Source organism: Larus michahellis, chromosome 16 (genome assembly GCF_964199755.1).
Source record: "Larus michahellis chromosome 16, bLarMic1.1, whole genome shotgun sequence".
In the NCBI taxonomy this organism is placed as follows: domain Eukaryota; kingdom Metazoa; phylum Chordata; class Aves; order Charadriiformes; family Laridae; genus Larus; species Larus michahellis.
Genome location: NC_133911.1, coordinates 6,822,107 through 6,842,724, shown reverse-complemented (window position 1 = coordinate 6,842,724; position 20,618 = coordinate 6,822,107). Strand labels below are relative to the sequence as shown.

Genomic DNA, 20,618 nt, shown 5'->3' with positions numbered 1-20,618 from the left:
CATCTCCATCTTATGGGTGTGTTTTTACAAGAATGTTTTCTAGAATGGTGCTGCTTTAAATAATCTTAACATTTGTTTGAGAGTCACTGCAGAAGGAGAAATTAGAAAGTATAAAACGCAGTCAAAATCCAGAACATAAACCAAAAGTGCTTACTTTGCCAAGTATAAATTCGCCAAGAATAATGTAAGACTTGCATCTCTGTTCTGAAGAATACTTTTATAAACTGTTTATATAATTCACAGTACTGTCCATTATCTTTTTTCCAGATAAAAAGGAAAAAATCCCATAGCCAAAAAAGGCTAAAATTCCATGGAAGCCACTCTCAGAATGATACCAGGTCACTTGAATGCCATTGTCCTCTAATCGCTTCTTGTATAACAGTCCATCATCCCTAAGCACATCAAACTCACAGGTGACAATGTAGGATTCGGGGAGCTGGCAAATAATGGAGTCTTCAGTTATAAGTGGGGAAAATGTGATTCCTAAAATTTCTTTGATTGCTTCATGGACTTCAGGCTTATATGAAGTGGATTTTGGTGGTACATAGCCTCTAATCTTAAATTCATCAGGAATAATGTCAGCACTTATCCATTTTTTATACTTCCGTTTCATACTCTCAGGAACGTGGCGGTTTTGTAGGACATCTTCCAAAACTGATGGTTCTTTGTTAAGATAACGAAAACAGAAGTAGATAACTAGCTTCCGGAACAACATGGGAACTGAAGCATTCTGCTGATAGGAAGGCAAATGAAAATCTAGCCCCTGTAGTCCTGGATAAAATAAAACCTGAGCACGTACTTTTGGGAGATCTCTTTTATTCAGCAGTATTTGGCAAATAACCGTAGCAAAATTAGCTCCACAACTGTCACCGCTAATGATGATGAGAGCAGGATCCACATGATACTCTTCTAAATTCCTCATGAAGTATAAGGTGGCATTGAGACAATCAATATATTGCCCTGGGTATGGGTGTTCAGGAGCCAAACGATAACTGAAATGTCAAAGATATTGCGGTTATTGTTGAAGTAATTACAAAAATTCATTTTGCATTGTTCATGATTGACTGATACGGTAGTTATGTAGGCCTTTTTTTCTAAGTTTTAGAGATTATATTTCTTTTAAACTAGAGCAGATTGGAAAGACAAACTAATGGTGTTAAAGCTATTTTAGAATACTTTTCCTGTAACATTTGTAAATTAAATGAAAAGCTAAAGCACGATCTGAAATAGTAAATATTTTCAGCATATTTTTCTGAAACACTTCAACTGTGAACTGTGTTACCATAAATACTTCCATGTAAAAGTAGCACTTACCCAACAGACACAACCACAGAGTTGCATTTTTTGGCCATATAGCGGCATATTCTTTCAAAGGCTCCTAAAGAGAAAGTTTATCAGAAATTATATTGCAAAAATCAAATATCCTCTTGCAATGAAAATATAGATCCTTGAACACGTGCTCTGTGGAACCGATGAGTAATTTCTGCTATGCAATGCAATCTTTACACGTAAACATATTTCCTGGTTATCGGTCAGTGGCTGTTAGGGCATGATGTAAGCATGTAAGATTGGTTATATTAGGAAAAAATTGAAGTCTCTCTAGGCTGGTGTCACATCTCAGGTGATGGTCAAAAAAAGATGTCTAAGGAGAAGAATTAGCTGAGGACAAGCATACAAGAAGTTGAGGCTCAGGAGACTCCTTTGAGACAGAAACTATGTCTTTATATTTAATGCCCCTGCTTAATGTTTCTTCCATTAATTATTCAAACCACTTCTTGAACCTATGATTTTAACATTATCAACTTTGTGCAGTGAAGAATTCCATAGCTTGTGTACAAAGGTGTAAAGAACCATTTCTATTTGCTCATTTTGCACCTGGCATTCACTGCTTCCATTTGGTGACGTTAACTCTTGTACTGTAAGAAATGGTTTAACTTCCCTTGCTTCTCATGATTTTGTAGACATTTAGTGTATCTGTCTTTATCCATATTTTCCAGCCTGAAGAGACATAGTGTGTTCACTTACTCTCTGTAGAGAAAAGAAGCACTTTTCTCACCTGTGCAGCCCCTCTCTGCGTTTTTCTGGTACTGCGCTGTCCTTTCTGAGGTATGGAAACCAGAACTATAGCAGTATGCTGTATTTAGGTGCACCATGGATTTATTACAATGGCATAAAGAAGTTTCCTGTTTTGTCCTTTCCTAATAATAATTCCTAGCATTTTATCTGCTTTTTGACTGCTACTGTGCACTAAGTCAGCATTTTCAGGCAATTTTTTACCATAATCCCATGATCATCTTCCTACACGGGAGTAGTCTGCTTAGAGTCCATAGTTTTATTTATAAAGTCAGGATGCTTTGTTCATCTGTTTGACTTTTCTACATGCCATTTCACCTGTCGTTTTATTGTCTAATCCTTTGCTATTGTAAAGACATTCTGCAGTTTTTCAGCCATCGGTTTACTACCTTGAAGGACTTAGTATCGTATCAGCTTTCACCGTCTTTTCTGTTTTAGAATGTATTCATTAGCGCTGGTCCCAGCATGGATCTCCTTACGGGATTCTCACAGAAACCTCCCAAAAGCCATCTTTTTTTCTGTCTTTTAATGATTTTTTATCCAAATGAAAGACCTTCCCTCTTGCGTCATGGGTGTGTAGCCTCTTTAAGAGACTCTTTTTGGAAATCAAAGTAGGTTTTATCAACTCAGTCTCCTTTATTCATGTTTTTGCTGGCTCACTTAAAAAGCTTACATTGATTTGTGAAGCATGACTTCCATCTGTGTGGATTTTAAGGAGTGAGTCATATTTATCTGTCCACTGATTCCGTTCTTCATTGAAGCTTCTGCTCATTTGCTAGTTGCAGGCTTCAGGCTTACTAATACGTACATTTCCCAAGTCCTTTTAAAAACTTGTCATTATGTTAGTTGCTTTCCTGTTACCAAGTACCAACGGGAATTCAAATGAAAGGTCACGTACTACAGTCAGTGTATAGGTATGGGTATTATATTAAGCCATGGCATGTGATATAGTTCCCTCAGTCTGCTAATTGTGCAACAGCAATTGTGTTGTGAACAACAACTGCAACTATGCAACTTGGTGTGTTGTTTTTTTTGCCAGCGAAAGGAATTCACCTTTCACTTAGATCACAGAGGCTTATCTCGAGTCCTCCCTGACACCCAAACTAGCTCTAGAACCAGAAGCATTGCAGCTGGTGTCAGCCTGACGCTGCACCCCGACTAACGCGCTCTGCAGTAAAATAAGGGTAGATTATTTCTGCTGCAGTGCAACCTAAGTTACCAGAAGTTACATTATTGTTTCTGCATGATGCTAAACGAAGCAAGGTGGATTCTCAAACTCATTCGCAGATAACTGAAGTCTGCCTAACATGGTGCTAGTGGAGACTTACACTTTGAAACAGTAAGGGATTCAAAACCCACAAACTTCCCTGTCTGGCCCATGGAATGAAATCTGGATTTCCCTGTTCAGTGCCTTGGCTTCCGGACAAAGAACACACAGACTCGGTTGCGCGGAAAGAGATCCAGAACAGTTAGGAGGCTGAGCTAGCAGCTGCTGAGACAATCGAAGGGTTGTCTCCCTTTCTGAAGTATTCTGTGCAGTGTTACCACAAGAATCAAACTCCCCCAAATTGATTCTATTTTTAATGCTCATTTATTATTTATATTTTCCTCAATTTTGATTCCTGCATGAATGGGAATATATTTACAGATACTTTTTTTTATGTATTCTTTAAACTCGTTCTTGGACTATGTTCTATCTTTTAAACTTCCTTTGATGCACGGACTGCAGGTTGAGAAACACTGACTTTTCAGTGTTTCTACACAAAAGCTGACTGCTGAGCACAGAAATCTGTCTTAAATTCTGTAGTTTGAGGCCCTATCCAAGCTTACAGGAAACACTTATGTCCAGTTGAGATCCAAAATTAAAAATTTCTCCTTGAGAAGTAACCAAAGCATTTTTCCAAAGAATTAAGCCAGAATGTATTATTTTTAGCAATAGCATTGCCGTTTTCATGACACTGTAATTATTGCAGAAAGTAGATCTACACTGAGTTCTGTATCAGCCTGAAAAGGTTTGAAGTTGCATTTCCAGAAAAGATGGAGTACAGAGGAGAATGAGGGAAGAGACATGGATTCCAGCCCTGACTCCAGAACTGTTGCTATATCTTATTTTCAGCTGGCCATTAGATAAGGTACAAGAGCATCGCATGAGCTGAACTTCCCTCACAGTGACCTGAGCGTATGTGTTTTGTTTTAATAGTCTCTCTTTCTCTGCCCCAGCAAACTATGTCTTTCTCAGAACAGAATCAACAGGAGGAGGAGCAGAGTCCCTCTGCTGTCAGCTGGCAGCTCATGGAAGGTTTTCTGGGTCACAACACTGGATTTAGAAGCCTCAGATCTACTTTCATCATCTTTGCCTGTAGCCCAAAGGAGGTAGAAATGTGATTACCCTTAACTGTGCACTAGGCTATTAATTCCGCAAGGTGCTTTGCAGTTAGTATTGAGATTGCAAAGACTATTGTTGTTAGGAAGGACAGGTGAGATACTGACTGACACATGTCTGAAGGTGAAAATGTAAAGGTTTGGATTTGATTTTAAAAATAAAACTTGCTGGTTTCTTACTAATGCTCCCAAATGTGCCAGCGCCTCCATGAAAATACAGTATTCCTCTTCTTTTGCCAGCAGGTGGCCATTTAGGCTGATAAATCCTCAACGGTACCTCATCTACTTTGAGATCTTTGATAAGAAGTTTTGAATCTCTCCATGGTGGTATTCCATCTAGCAGAATTCGCAATAAGCTTAAATCACCGCAGATCCCTAGCTTCTCAAAAATCTTTCCCTGTTGAAAAGAAAGAATTCAGCACATGATTAGTATGAAAGGTTCCACATCTCTTTAATTTTTTAAAAAAATCCTGTGTTTATTGTAGTGTGTTGTATTTCAGAAGAAACTAGAGACAGTGCTTCAGTGGAGTTACTGCGACTAGTGAGAAGTCATTGAACAGTTTTGATTAAGTGTTGCTAAAGATCGCCAAAAACTAACATGTCAGCCCCATTCTGCATAGCCCATTGTCCTCTTGCTCGTTGTTTATTTTTGTGAATTTTAAAATAATCGGAAATGTATTTAAGCTGAAAATATGGGGGAAAGAAAAAGACTAATCTTTGATTTTGGAATAAGCGTTAGAAGTGCCTGTGGGTGTGAGGGTGATGAAAGCAGATTAGAACTGTAGTTTGGGGAAGGAGGCTCTGCTAAAACCTGTGGGATTATCATAGGCTCTGGCATACAGCATGGACAGGAAGATAAATAGCGTTTGTTTCTATTTCTTACAGCTATAATGAAAAGGGGGCAACATTTTAGAAGATATTTTAGTATTTCTTGTATTAAAGATACCATATATTTTGCATGAAAAAGTACAAAGAAAATTGTGTTACCCTTAGAAGAAATTCTTGAGGTTTGGTGGGAAAGAAGAGACATACTGTATTCAAGCTGTGCCATAATGCCTTAACTTTAAAATCAACTGTTTTGAAGTTCAATATCAGAATAGTTTACTATTTGTAAAGGAGCGGATTCAGTGGCCACTTTTAGCCCAAGGAAATTAATGTTTTAAGACTAACGTACATAGATCTAGAAGGGCATTTAACACACTCACTAAGAACCTGTTTGTTTATCTTGATTTTATTTTTTTTTTGGCTCTAAAAATCTGTGCTAAGTTTCATACAACTTTGGAGAAGGAAGGAACAAATTCCAACTTGATAGTTTTTAATTCTGTAACACTTGGATTCAAGAAGACCTGTCAGCCCCATAACCGTTTGTGAAAAGGAGTAGATTTATTATTATCTTGAACGGGAAAAAATAGACTAAATTTTTGAAACGGAAAAATATCCCCTTTTAATGTTTTTTTCTATAATAATTCATTTCCACTTCCCATTTGAAAGATTTGTAATTTTGTGTCTGTTATGGAGTTAATGGAAATGGATATATTGGAATTATTTTGAATTCACTATCATGTGAGTAAATACACACAGGCATTTTAAAGAATAAGTGAAACCTAAACAGATTGTCTTTAAATATACTTATATCTTACTTTCTGAACTAGCCACACGAAAAGAGAAACCTCACCATTCCTACTAATTTTTATTTTTTATATATTTTATTGTTTATAGTACACTATGTGTATAAATCTATGAATATATAGGTATGATTATGGATAATAAGTATAGAATGAAGCAATGAAGAGGATTAATGTAGGCTTGCTGCCGAATAGATGGCATTATTACATGTACACACCTGCAGTTCAATAGGTATCGTATACCTATAGTTATTTATTTTTTTAAATTTTGATGTGAAACAGTTTTCCCACGTAAAGTGGCTGCAGTTTGACACACGCACTGAAAAATCTAAATAAACTTTTAAGATTAATCATAGTAGTTTTATGAGCTATTTATGAGCCATGATTTGGTTCATAGAACAATGCATACAGGCTTCAGGGGGGTGAATTACTGCTGCTTCTTTTCTTTTTTTTTTCTTAAGCCATTATCTTTCAGGTCCCAAATACCCTACCAAAATAAAAGTGAAGTCCCCAGTTTTAAGAAAGTTAACTTACCGCGATCATGGTTGTAATCATTAAGGAATGAAAAAAACGAAGCTTTAGAGGCTGGTCAATTCCGGGTGGCAGTTCTGAATTGAAGAAATCATAAAGTACCCCTCCCAAAACCAGCACTGGTATTATAACAGGAGAAAAGAAAACCATTCCTATTATTGCTAAAGTTGTATAAAGAGATGCCATTTCACTTCAATAGAAGTGAACGCTAACAAAACCTGTGGTGTCTCAAGCCTTCTTTCTTAAGTGGTTCTGAGGTGTCTTCACGGAAGACTAAGCACTCGGCTCATAAGCAGAAATTTTATTAATGTTGCAATACCCTAATTTTCTCCACCCTTCTTTTGCTAATGATACTATTGGCAACACTTCCTTATACTAAAAAAGGGGAGGGGGAAATTTTTACCCTTTACAAAAGATGGAATTCAAAGTGTATGGATTTGATTTATATCGTGAGTTCTTCACTAACAACGAGAAGCGATTATTCAGAGAAGCCCTTATCTGAAGATTGTCTGTGTTTGGTTTGTTGTGGATCCGTTACAGATGGACATTCCTGTTGTAGTGCTAAATTTTAGTGATGTGGGGCTACTTGCAGTTGTCATCAAGGTATATACTTCTTTGAGAAGAAAAATATTCAAATCCATATTTTTTTATAAACTTTGCTTCATAGTGGAATGCACAGTGCAAGTCTTAATGTACATCAAGGTCTGTCCAGATACACGGTGGTGTGTTTGTAGATGCAAGCCACTATTGTTTCTAGTAAAAGCTTTTCGCTAATTAAACTCTCAGAATTTTATACTCATTGCCATTCTTGTTTGTAGTTTAATGTAGAGGCATGGTGGATACACATTTGTTATTTGTAAGGGAAGATTAAAGTTAGTGCAGTTGTTTGGTGAAACAGCGTTTCTGTTTTGTATTCTTCTTATAGGAATTTAATTTTCCACACAATTTTAAAGTTATGGCTCCCAAACTTTTCCTGGTCTGGCTTTTACAATGAATTTCCTGTCTGAAAACTGAATTAGTCCTTAGCTTGATTAGCATAGTATTTAAAGCAAAGCAATCGTGACAGCTGATTTGCACAATTTTAGCTTGTGGAGATAAGAATGTGTGAGATAAAGATACATACATTTGCACCAATGTTTGTGAAATAGGCAAATCCTCAGCTGTTCAGTGTTCATCCATGGGTTTTTTTCTGCAACACAGCAAGGTCATCTTATTGATGTTTTGGGATACTAGTTCTGTAAATAGTTTCTATGTAGTGTGATATTATAGCACAGCCTGTGGGGGTTTTATTGAGTATTTGTTTTGACAAATATTCCTGGCAAAACAGCAGAACAACACAGTTCTCACTAAGTGCTTATTTCTGATGTCTGGGCCATCACTCAAAATATCCTGAAATAAAGTACCACATGGAGATGAGCTCTGAATATTGTATTTCAGCATTCTTGATGATTTCTCATGTTTGAATCCTCAGAGGAGGGAAATTCTGTGCTTTCAAAAGAACTTGTAATCAAGAATAGTAAACTCATAAAGGCACTTATTACTGCAGTGGCAGTAAATGGAACTTTTAAGAGCAACCAATAACAATTTAATTAAATACCTGATATTTGGAATAGATAATTTCAGATTATGAAGGCTTCGTACCAAGGAGGACACGTGTGTCTGCTGTAGCTGTATAAGCTGTGGCTGACACCGTATTGGCAGGAATCTTCACAGTTTTCAGTGAGTCAATAATTAAACACCTTTAATCAAAACCAGAACACGTCACAGATGACATCTCCATTTTGAAACTTTGATGGATCTGAGAGAGTGGAAAGACTATTTCCTTACTGCCTTTTTAATATAAAAATAAATAAAAAAGGGACAGATTGGGGGTTTTGTTTGTTTGCTTTTTAACGTTATGCCCTGGCAGCTGTCATGAGTAAGAATCTGTTGTACAGTCGTGACAGTCTGAAGAAAAATCTTTCAGACATACATTGTAGCCCCTCTGTTGTTAAATGTTGGTTAAGTAATGTTGCAGAATAATATCTTAATATTTTACTCGTAGTATCTTAATATTTTACTCTTATTTGATATTTTCCTCAGAGTATACTCTGAGTACCTTACACCTCTGCAAACAAAAAGGCTTTTTCTGTCTGTAGATAGATATCCATCTTGGATAAGAAGCTGCTGGTAGGAGCTCTTCAGACTGTAGGTGTTTGCTGGTGTGTTTTGCTACATCCATTCTTTAATTCTTTCAGCAAGCTCATTGCAAAACCCCTTCCTTGCTTAGCTTCCCGTAGACGAGAACAGCCTTGCATTAACTAATGAAGATTGAAGAGATTCCACTAAACTGGAGAAAATTAACACAGCCTGGAGTTCTGCATTGTAATGTGTGTTGTGGATATGTGTACAGTTCTTTATTCTTATAAGACAGTCAGCTACTCAGAGCTCACAAAACTGATACTTTGTTCATTAAAATTAGTGTTGCTGGAGTCTGACATGTTTAATACATCAGTTGGTGAGTACAGAATTGATCATAATTCAGTTAATTCTTCCCATTTTCCCATCAGTTAACCTCTGTTTATGCAAGAAGTTAGTTACTTCTAAAATTTATTCTTTTCTTAATTTTTCAGCATATCTCTAAATGGTTGTAGTAAAGACGGGAAGGCAAAAAATTATAACAATACCTGTTCAAAGAAAGACGATCTTTGCTGTTTTTTCCCCACGCTTAATCTGTCAGTTAGGCAAGGCTTATGTAGCTGTGGAATCACAGACCTCTTCATAGATTGAGAATGCACAAAACTCATCAATTTCACATCAATTATTTGTCAGCGTAAGAGGCAGGCAGCTTTCAAACCAAACACTAATAAAGGCAAAATTGTCAGGGTAGTTGGTGCTAATGAGTTAAACGAATGTCATGTGTTACTGTTTTTCTCGTAATATCTTTCTCTAAAATATTGCAGAACATTTCACTTCTGATTGTGGGCGATGTTTCCTAGCACAGCCCACGGTTAGCCTATAGTTAGTTGACTATTGTGGAGCTAATATGTGTAATACAGGAAATACTGCGAGGATTAATGGAGCATGGTAAAGTAGCCAGCTGTAATGACTGAGGTATCGATTCCGTCAAGTATAGCGAGGCTTCATAACTAACTGGAAGGCATAAAGCTAAGAAAACAGGAAAAAAAAAGAATTAAAAGCAGAAATAATAGCTTCTGATATGTTCCTTTTTTTTTTTTTTAATGTACATTTCAAAATTAAACACTCTGGTAAATATAATTTGCCTGGCTTTTGGTGTTTTGTTTGTTTGTTTTGATTTGTTTTGTTTTTTATTTACTCCAGGTAATTTAGTAGGGCAATTAGGCTCTGTAGTACAATTTAACTAACTTCGGTTTTACCAAGTAAAGCATGTAAGAAATTTAGTGTCCTCCAGTTCACATTTCTGTTCTTGTATTTATGTCAACAAATGACTGAAAGCATCTCAGACCTCTTTATACCTGTAAGCCTTAGTCTTCCCATCTGCCCTTTACGCTGACAATAAGAAGCTTTAAGAAATTACAGCTTAGTATGTGCTTTATGATACTGTTTTTCAAAGGTGCTGTGTATTTGCTTGATCCATCTCCTTCTTCATTTACACTGCCTCCTACCTACCTTTCAGTGTCCTCCCTTTTTGTTATCTCCATCTCCCCACCCAAATTAGTAGCTACTCCCCATGCAGTTTGCTCTTACTCATGACTGAAAGCCATCTTTCATTTTGTCTGCCGTAAATCTTTATTTTACCCTTTCTTCCTCTAAGTTATTCTTTGAACTCTGTGCCTTCCAAATTACTCCTGGGTTAAACATCTGCTAACAAATTCTGCAGTGAAAAGCTATAGTGTATTAAAAAAAAAATCGAACAAAAATGATGACATATTACATATTAGCATTCAGCGATGGCAATTCACATCTTGTGCTGTACAATTCAGAGCAGGTACATATTTGAAATGGTGACTTGATAGGGTTTTTTTATGGAGCATTTTGAAACGTGGATAAGTTCTTGGTATATGTGTCTTCATAGCTGTGCAGTTCTGTTCCTCAGAATGGGTGAATTCTGCTCCACACAAATGGAGTCCAAATACACTCCCTGGAACATCCACCTGGCATTTTGTGACAGGTCACCACACCAAAATCCATTCTGATTAAGCCATAAGTAACTTGAATGTAAATATAAAAACTGTAACTGGCCTTAATTCGCTGTGGCCAGATTTGTCTGAGACTCATTACTCTAAATATTTAGGTTAGCAGTTTCTTCACTATCATGAGAGAGTCTGCAAACACAATGAATCATTGAGGTAATGGGCAATTAGAGGAGGAAGACTGGCAGGAATAAAAGCAGCCATAGCTTGCAGGATTATGCGTGTTTATTTCAGGAGCAGTACAGATAATGTGCATCATAAGGAGAGAATAATGTTAAATGCTTTTTAAAAATGATATTGTTTATAAATAATGGAGTTAATAAATTTGGAATGTTTTCTAATTGCCTGCTTATTTTTCAAAATACTTGCTGTTGTATATTGACTTTTAACTAGAGTGGTACGAAGAGGTAAGGTAAAGATAGCAAAGCTGAAGATAATTGAAGTTGTAGACTTCTGTAATAAACCACTGTAACTTGATTGGTTTAGAACAGGTAATCTAACTTTGAAATTATTGTGACTTAAAATGTACTTTTGTTATTAAACATACAGCTTTAGTATGTGAAGGCGTAACAACTGGTTCAGTAAAAATATTTAAGTCTAAAACACAGATTGCCCTTTTGTGATGTGTTTTAGGTACTCATATTCTGCACCCAGAGCACAAAGAAGTTTGCCAGGTTATTCTGCTAGCGTTAGAAAATCAATTGTGTACTGACATCTGGTGATCAGAATGATGTACAACAATTTGCTTTCCCTTTCTTAATTTCTTTTAACATCTTCTGTAACGCATAGCTGTTCAACTAGGGTCACGACCTCCCAGCTGCACTGCACTTTCCAGCATTTCACTAGTTTTCAGGTCCTGACAGTGTTCTGATCTGTTCCCAAATCCTTTTATTTGTCATATACTGCCGCTTTACATTGTTCCTCTATGAGAAAGTGCTTCCTGCTTCAGACAGTGCAGGCTGAAAGTTAGTACAAGCTCTTTGTAAAGGAACTGATAGTACTGTATGTTCTTTATTTATATATAAAATGTATATGCATGATTTTTTTTAACAGATGTTGTATTCCTTAACCAATACTTTTTATAACACCCGTAGTTCCAGTCTAACCCTCTTCCTGACTTCCTCTCCTTTCCTTCCACTTTCCTTTCTTTTATCTCTATGCTCAGATCTTTTCTGCTATATTCTCTTTAAGCTTGCTTCAAATTCAGCTTTCACCAGATGTAGGCTTCGATAAATCAGTGACTGTGCTCATTATACATTTAACCTGCAGATTCAGGCCCCAAGTTGCCCTCAAATTGCAGTTGTATTAATATTGCCAGAACTTCATCAAGCCAAACTGTGTTGCGAAAGACTTGCCATGGGGACCAGATCTTTTATTGGGTACAGGAGAAAACTCTGAAGAGGTGGTAGAGGAAAGAAAGGTACGTTCACCTGATTTTGTCTGTCATAAGAGAAAATGAAGCAAAAGTCATCACCAAATCAAGTTATTGGGTAAAAAGAAGACAGATGCAATGCAGAAACCAAAGAAGATGATTTAAGAAAATGAAAATGGAGGGTGTTTTTTAAAAATCTTTGCAAGCAATGAGAGATAGGAATCAGGAATGGAAAGGAAGAAACAGAATTTTACATCAATCTTAGAAAATTTACTATCCTTTCCAGGCCCTTCTTTCCAGATCGGAATCCTATCAGCTCACCATAAAGAGCTAAGAATACTGTTCCATGGAACCCCTCTTGCAAATGGCACCAGGTTACTTTTATACCATGATCCTCTAACCGTTTCTTGTACAGCAGTCCATCATCTCTAAGCACATCAAATTCACAGGTCAAAATGAAAGTCTCAGGAAGTCGAGCAATAACACTGTCTTCAGCTAGCATTGGTGAAAAAACAGTGTCAAACATGGGCTTGATCACTGTATAGGCTTCTTTTGAGAATAATGGTTGTGTTGTACTTGGTTTGTAGCCTCTTGTTTTAAACTCATGAGGGATGTAGTCAGGACTCACCCATTTCTGATACTTCAGTTGCAAATCTTCTGGAATATGAGAACCGTTCAATATTGCTTCCACCACAGACAAGTCTTTATTAAGATACTTCAAACCAAGAACAAGGGTTCGTTCCCTTAACAAAATGGGGACTCCCTCGTTCTGCTGATAAGAAGGCAAATTAAAGTCCACACACTGGAGATAAGGATATATTAGGATTTGTGCTCTCAGCTTTGGGAGATCTCTTCTGGTCACCAGTGCTTGGGCAACAGCAGCAGTGAGTGTACCTCCACTGCTGTCTCCACAGACGATAATGCGGGAAGGGTCTACTCCGTAATCTTGTGCAGTCCTCATAAAGTGTACGGTGGCAGTGAGACAATCCTCAAACTGGGTTGGATATGGGTACTCAGGAGCTAAGCGATACCTAAATAGGAGTGAAAGTGGTTTAACTTAGTCATATCTAGGGAATGATCCTGTTGTCATCTTTTCATTCACATATTCCTTTCTGAAGATAGGAAAATATCCTGAGATTATAATTACAGCAATAGAATTGATCATAATTACTGCTTTTGATTATTATTATTATTAATAGTTTGGGGGAGTCAGTACACTATTCTGTCTTTGCAAAATACTTCTTTACCTATCTTTTCAGGTGACTGAAAGCACATGCTGAGTTAATGTAGAATTCGGTGACAAGGCGGGTGTGTATGAATCAGTTACCAGCACTTCCAGTTGAAGTGAACATTTCCCAATAAATTGCTAGAGAATACAAGCATAGACAATTTATAATGAAAATATGAAAGGTTTTCAGTGGTTTTTTATAAGTTGAATTATTTATAAACAGGATCAATGAGTTAATGGTTCTTCAAGTATTTTAGGATGTAAATAGTAATTAGTGCAATTTTAATAATTTCCAAGACATCAACTCTTTTCCTGAGCTTTTAGAAATTCTTTCTTTTAAAAATGCATTACAGCTCATCAGAAAAATATTTTGAATATTCATCTCAAGTTGGTTGCAGGTTGTATGTGGATATCCCCTCCCAGTTTTTCAGAACTACTACTAAACTGAGTATTTAGTAGTCTGGGCACCTGTGCTTTTAACAGAAACAGTTACACTTGAAACACAGTGTTGGCTTTCAACTTAAGGTGGTTTGGATATGGCTTTAGGAAACAAAAACATCCTTGCCTTTTAGTGGTGGCTACAAATTGTAGAATTATTATAATGGATTTTATTTGGAAATAAGCAGGTGGGGATTAGTTGACTAATTCTTCCTAAGGGTAATTAGTGCTGGTGAAACGCGTATGATCATTAAATATAAGTACTGTATTGACTTTACAAGGAACTTGGCTTGTGGTGACTATGCATTAAAGACTTAGAAACCTAGAAGGAGGCACAAATGGCTCTCATACTGTGTGTCGGGGTTGACTCCACTTACCCAACAGACACAACCACTGAATTGGTTTTTCTAGCGAAATAGCGGCATGTTCTTTCATAGGCACCTGTAAAACAGAGTATTTCAATGGAATTGTAACTTGCTTTAAAAATAAGTTGAATGAAAATATTCTGAAATTTTTATCTCTATTCTGTGATTAATGCTACACTGTAATTCTCTTATTGTGGCATGGTCTAATCTGGACAATTTCGTTACACCTGTGGGAGTCTTCTTGCCAGTAAGAAAACTGGAATTTACACCAATGCATTGTTTCAGTCTCCTCTTTGAAAAGTTAGTTAATAGAAAGCACCACTGCTGCCACTTCCAAAGTGGTATTGAAGATGAAAAGTTATTAAAAAAAAAAAAAAATCAAAATCACCAAACAAACATATAAAACCTCTGCTAAATCTAGAGCACAAATTTTTCTTGTGCCACCATCTAATCTTTTATGCCTTTCCATTTCAAATGCCAAAATGTATTTTTTCCTTGTTTCACCACCATAAAGCCACACAGCAGTATACATACATACACACAAGCTTGCACACACATGAAAACACAAATTGGGTTCTTTAAAATAAGAAATAAAATTCTAATGAGATTTTCAACTTTTCTCCTAAGCATGAGGGAGAAGGAAGAAAACAGGTATTATAAAGGGTCAAAGAATAAAAGTTCTAGATGCCTGACCTGTATAAAGACAATTTAACATGGTGCTGACTGCATGTAAATAAAACCATTCTGCTGTCCTGAAATTAATTTTGTTACTTATAATGCTTAACCTACTAACTCTTCTTGTTATTTAAGGAATACCATGTCGGATCAGAAACTAGATCGTATTTGTACCTATAGCTCATATTATTTATATTACTTACGAATGCTTCCAAACCGTCCAACTCCTCCATGGAAATAAAGGATTCCTCTTCTTTGACCATTAATTGACATCTTTGGCTGGTAAATTCTTACTTTAACCTTTTCAAACCTTAAGTTCTTCATAAAAAGATGTTTATCTTTTAATGGTGGTATTCCATCCATTGCAGCCCTGAGGAAATAGACCTCTGAGGTGATACCTACTTTTTCCAAAAATTTTGCCTGTTAATAAAGGGAAAGAAACCACAAATTAGTGCAAATTTCCATCTTACCTGGAGATTGCTCATTAAAAAATTAAAATTCCACGGTCAATTCAAACTTTGTCTCCTGATGGTTCTTACAGTGAAGTGGCCAATTATGATGACAATTTGGATACATCTTCGTTTTAATGTAGCACCTACCAAATTTTGAAATTCAAAGAATGGATGAACTTATCTTCTGTAGCTGCCTTGTGTCCGTGCCTCTCCAAAGGCAGGGCCTTTGAGCTGTGGGAAAGCCTGCCCAAAAAGCCAAGTAACTTGGCTCATCAATACCATCTTACATCCCTGGACAAAATGTTAGCAGGGCTATAGAGCAGAACATAGGGTTTGGGGGTGATTTCTAGATTATATTAGAAATGTTAGGTGAGAGCATAGTGTTTTTCAAACTACCTCATTCTTCAGTGGTGAAATCCTGGCTTAATTTTTTTATCAGTAGGAAAAAAATCAAACTATTAATAGTAGATGAAAGAAGGGGTCTAATACTTCAACTTGTAGCCATGTGCCTGAAAAAACAAGGCAAGGGTAGTCATAGCATTTTAGGCTCTCGCTTTGGATGAAGAAATGTGACTAATACTTCAGTTTCCTAAACTCAGCTATTTTTTAACATGCAGAAAAAAAAATCCGTAGCATCTCCCACAGCTGGCCTCCTGAACAGAAACAGCTTTGAACCTTAGCTTGGCGTGCTCACAGCCCGGTGATTCTTACTTCAACACTTGGGCTGGAGATTCTTGGGTCGCTCGCAGCTAGTCTGCTTCAGTGCATCTGGGTGGCTTTAAGCTGTTCGGTTGGAGTCTGCTCTAGTCTATTCCTGCTCAAGAGGAAAAATACAAGGCACTGTATTTCCACTATATTGGATTAAATTTTGTACTTTTCAGCAGTAGGCTTCTCTAATGAGTAATTTAGTTTGTTGTGTTGCCATTATTCATGCATATGTATTTCAAAAAGAATTGCATATGCAAAGGTGTATGCTGCATGTATCTTAAAAACCCACAATAAGTCTTGTGGCTTTCACCCCACATGTGCCATACCTCATGGAGCTCAATAGTGGGGTCCTGTTGAATTTGATGTAGGTATCCTGGTTTGGGCCATTTGAGGAGCTGATCCCATATGAAAGAAGGATCATCTTGTGGCTGAGTTTTTGTCTCATAATGATTCCTTCTACAGAACGCCTGTATGGTGTCCATGGGAAAATAATTTTGTTTCTTTCATCTTCCAATTCCCTCCGATATTTTCTTCACACTAATATTTTTGTAACAGTAAAGGTTAAACCTGTAATTAGCTATATTGTTTGTATATAATATAGAAACCATCTTTGACTTGGAAATACTGAAAAAAGACAGGAGTCATCATCAACTGCTGTGTTTAGTGTTGGCAGTCTGACATCTCGTTTTTGTCAAACTTGCAATAGTTTCGCAGGTCAGCTTTCACGGAGATTGGCATTTATTTATATTGCCCTCAGTCACTTCACTGGTGTGAATATCTTCTATGGGTTGCCTGCAACAACGCGCAGTTATGGCAGACACCCTTAATTAGTGCCATCACGCGTCATCTTCGTAGTTATTTCTGTTAACATGCAAATGATATTTTAATCTTATGTTGTTGTTTTAAATTGTATTGTTTTAAACCGTACAGTTCCTGTGAATAGAAGTTCTACAAGAAGCAGCAGAATTAGCATTTTTTATTTGTTTTTCCATTTCTTTTAGTATATATGCCGCCTTGAAGGGAGGTATTGAGTCTTGGCCAGTTGGTTTCTGGAAAAAAATTGGTTTCTGGAAAAAAGTGATCACTTGCATGACAGACAAAAGATTGGGCTCTGTGTACATATGTGTGTAGCTGGACTATGTATCACTGATTTCCTTATTGACAGAAATCCCACTTTCAGGATCTTCGTGTTCATAAAGCTTGCCCTTTTGCAGGCAATTAACCAAGTCAGTCAAACATAAACTACATTCTGACATTTGTAAATAAGTGCAACTGCTTAGTAGTATGATTTGTAAACCAGTAATTGGATGGTTTAGTTATAGATTCATTAAGGATAACACTATAGCTGACATGACAGTTTTAAAATTAATAAAGACTGTAGCATAAGACAGTCGAAGGACTGGACTAGGGAACTGCGACCTCATTTGAAGCGTCGTCTAACTCAGCCTCTGCAGCAGTGTCTGGCATTCACAGTGAAATACTGAAAAACTGATCCCGCTGGCCACAACTGGCATGGAGATTTCCATGCAGCAGGGGAAAAGCTGTGTAAGAGCTGTGTTAGCTTAGGAGTGGGAGCCCAGGTACGTGTTCAAGCAAAGGACTGGGGCCTGCAGCAACACGCGTAGAGTAATGTCTGTGGGAGGGATGTGTCAGAGCCGTGTGTGTGGTGTCAGGGTCCTTTGTCCTCTTTACACGGCTACAGAGGCCTACTGTGTACACCCCACAACTCACGTGCATGGCGCTTTGTGCTAGCCCTTCTACCGAAATCATTACTAGAATAAATTCGGTACAAGATACTTAGAAACTATTAACACAGTAGATAGCATAATTTAATCAGCCCCTCTATTTCCCAGACAGGATCAGTCCTAACTCCCTGGCTATCGCATAGCTTCACTGATATGTCAGTTTTTCTTGTTACAGACTGAATATTGGATGAAAAAATAAGGGATGAGTTAATAGATTTTTTCCATGAAGAAGTTTTATTAACTTTAAGATGTAGCTAGTTTTTGTTTAGGTATATCCTCAGAGGTGAATGCAGACATTTCTTCAGAAAACCTATTAGATTGGGCACAACTACTTCAAACTGGTTTGTTTCCAGTGATGACACATGCATCTTTTGTCCCAGCCGAAGACTGGATATGCTAGTAAACTTTAATTTCCCCTGCAGTTTTGAGATCATAGGTTGTCATCCTTTGAAAGGATTTGGCTGCTTGGGCATAAGTAATTGGCCCAACAGCAATACCAGGAGTTGCTACGTGACTCAGACTTTACTTGCGTTTAAACTGTTGTATAACCATACTTTCTGCTCCTTTGAGGTGATGTGGTACGGTGCTTTTGCTTGGCCTCTCACTGGCCAGCAGAAAGGATACAAAAGATCAGAAGTTAAAAACTACATTAATCACCAGTAAGCTTCTAAAATCTACAGTTTAGCCTTTTGTGAATTACACAAAGATGAACCCTTGTCTGATGGATAAAGAGTATATAAAGAGTGTTTTGACAGTGTGGAAGTCCACGTGTTGTATAGTAGATGTAAGAAAATTTAATTTGACTTCTGTTACTATCCTATTTTATTGTGTGGCTTTACTGTCATAGCAGTATTCAGGCCTGGGTGGGGAACTTCTCAAGAGACGTGATGAGTCACGTTCTTAGGAGCTTACTGGCTGACTTCAAACAAAACTTAATAAGCAGTGTAGCAGGGAAAGGGAGGAAAAAATAATAACATTAGAACATGGAATTGAAGTGAAATCTAATGCACAAGCCAAAGAAACTGAAGTGTTTTTTCAGCTTTTTTCACTTTTTCACTTCACTTTTTCACTTCAATTTAAACAACTAAAAGAAAAGAAGCTTGATTCAGGTATCACAGAAGAAATGTTTTTAAAATGAGAGGGGCAACAATCAATTCACAAAAGGATAACCGATGAAATGGAAAGACAAGGGGAAGTCACATTTTAGTTTTGAAGAGAAACAAGGATGAAAAACAAGGGAGGATCAAAAATGTGCCAAAACCAATGACACAGAAAGACAGCTTTAATGTTATGTGTACTGTCTCCCAGTTCGTCACATGAACACGTTGAAAGGCAAAAGATGATGAATGTGGCAGCTGTGTTTCAGATGGCTCAGGAAGAGAGTGATACAGTTGTAGAAGAGAACTGAGATCACGGACATCATTTGGTTGCTCACTGTGTTACGCAGAGCAGAAGTTCCACATATACACTGCAGTAAGCTTCTTAAGCCTTCCAGCACTGCATTGAGGCCACAGAATTTAAAAGGTAAGACATAGGCCATCAGAAAAAAACCTGGGTATTACACAGTCTACAGAATTTTATTTTTTCCATATTGTTACCTTTGGTGCTGTATAACAAGCAGTAGAGTCTATTATAGCCAGCTGAGCTGCAAGTCTCTGCAGTGGTGCTCACATCACCAAATTAATCCAGTTGCATATTTGCAATGTATTTAAACATTAATTCTAAAAAACCTCACCAATCCATTACCCCTCTATCAGAAATTACATTAAGAACTTCAGCTTTAATGATGTTTTACTTACCAGACCAAACCCAAAGTTCAGGACGTAGTGAAAAAAGTAAAGCTTTCGGCGCTGACTAAATCCATGAGGGATTTCTGCCTTGGGGTGTTCATAATAGAATGCCATTGCCACAAAGACAGTCAAAACAACAAGAAAAATCTCGAGAAGGAGTTCCATCTCACTGCACTGTTAGGAGCCAAATGAAAGAACCAGCTGTGGCTTCCTTCCCCCTCTGACTTTTGAAGTATTTCTGAAGGTAAAGGCACAGGATTAGCAATTTCTCTTCATATCCCGTCATCCAGCTTTTCAAAATGCTAATGAGAAGATGAAAACATGTGGCAATCAAACCATACAATTAAACAGACAGTAACAATTAGTTGTGGGAGAGGCTTGCGTAAGCAGTTTTTCGTATTTGCAGCTAACATGTTTTGAGTCAGTGCCCATCACCATAGAACCAGTGCTTGATGTATCGTTGGTAGCGTCAGTGTTATGAGAAGACAAAAACTTGTTATATCTCTCCCTATTTCTTGAATACAGTCAAGTGTGTCTTATTTCTGAACTCCTGTGAGTTCCCGTGGAACAGGATTTCTTAGTAATCGTCTTTAGAGCTGCTCAGTTTCTGGATTTATTGTGCCTCCACACCTTACTTCTTCAGACTTTTAGTGAAATCGAGGTTTCAGTGTCGCAAACACATTTCATCATGTTTGATGACTGATTTTGCACAGTGCTGTGCTGCTGCATCTTTGAATCTGTTGGAACCAGCAGCAACTGCAGCCTGGTGTCAGTGCTTTGGTGCTTTGCGTCTTGCTTCGTCTTACTTCAGAGCTTTTCTCCAGCAGGTGAAAGCCTGTAGTACCAACTGTTACGTTTGGTTTGGGTTTGGTTTTTTAACAGCCTCTTGGTTGAGCCTTACAGTACTGCAGTCTCTGTCTTCTCATTAATATATTACTTACAGGTGTCATTCCAGGTAGAAATATGATTCCAACTGATGGAAATTAGACTTGGACTTCACGGTCTCAGTGCTACTAGCAATGACTAGACATCAGCAGCCTGCTCTTTTCTGTGTACTCTGTGGTGAGCTTTAGGATCTTT

The 20,618-nt window shown here is 37.4% G+C and overlaps 3 protein-coding genes across 3 annotated transcripts in view; 1 reads left to right on the top strand and 2 right to left on the bottom strand.

The window, feature by feature from the left end:
- The window catches only part of DHRS3 (dehydrogenase/reductase 3), a 77,290-nt gene that overhangs the window by 8,881 nt on the left and 47,791 nt on the right, over positions 1–20,618 (top strand). The gene's annotated exons all lie outside the window — the stretch shown is intronic.
- LOC141751951 (arylacetamide deacetylase-like 4) lies at positions 218–6,797 on the bottom strand. The gene is made up of 4 exons (XM_074609626.1): positions 6,615–6,797; positions 4,636–4,852; positions 1,315–1,378; positions 218–992 (listed from the first exon to the last, which is right to left on the bottom strand). The coding sequence occupies exons 1-4, from the start codon at positions 6,795–6,797 to the stop codon at positions 218–220; spliced, it is 1,239 nt and encodes a 412-aa protein (XP_074465727.1).
- On the bottom strand, positions 12,388–19,703 carry LOC141732066 (arylacetamide deacetylase-like 4). Its single transcript, XM_074560382.1, has 4 exons — positions 19,548–19,703; positions 15,047–15,263; positions 14,181–14,244; positions 12,388–13,168 (listed from the first exon to the last, which is right to left on the bottom strand). The coding sequence occupies exons 1-4, from the start codon at positions 19,701–19,703 to the stop codon at positions 12,388–12,390; spliced, it is 1,218 nt and encodes a 405-aa protein (XP_074416483.1).

What these genes read in the sequence shown, in the direction of transcription:
- LOC141751951 (XM_074609626.1), bottom strand. Translation starts at nt 6,797, where the DNA reads ATGGCATCTCTTTATACAACTTTAGCAATAATAGGAATGGTTTTCTTT. An exon ending in TGATTACAACCATGATCGCG is followed by an intron (nt 4,853 to 6,614) that starts GTAAGTTAACTT and finishes TCTTTTCAACAG; the next exon opens with GGAAAGATTTTTGAGAAGCT. An exon ending in TGGCACATTTGGGAGCATTA is followed by an intron (nt 1,379 to 4,635) that starts GTAAGAAACCAG and finishes CTTTCTCTTTAG; the next exon opens with GAGCCTTTGAAAGAATATGC.
- LOC141732066 (XM_074560382.1), bottom strand. Translation starts at nt 19,703, where the DNA reads ATGGAACTCCTTCTCGAGATTTTTCTTGTTGTTTTGACTGTCTTTGTG. An exon ending in TGAACTTTGGGTTTGGTCTG is followed by an intron (nt 15,264 to 19,547) that starts GTAAGTAAAACA and finishes CTTTATTAACAG; the next exon opens with GCAAAATTTTTGGAAAAAGT. An exon ending in TGGACGGTTTGGAAGCATTC is followed by an intron (nt 14,245 to 15,046) that starts GTAAGTAATATA and finishes TCTGTTTTACAG; the next exon opens with GTGCCTATGAAAGAACATGC.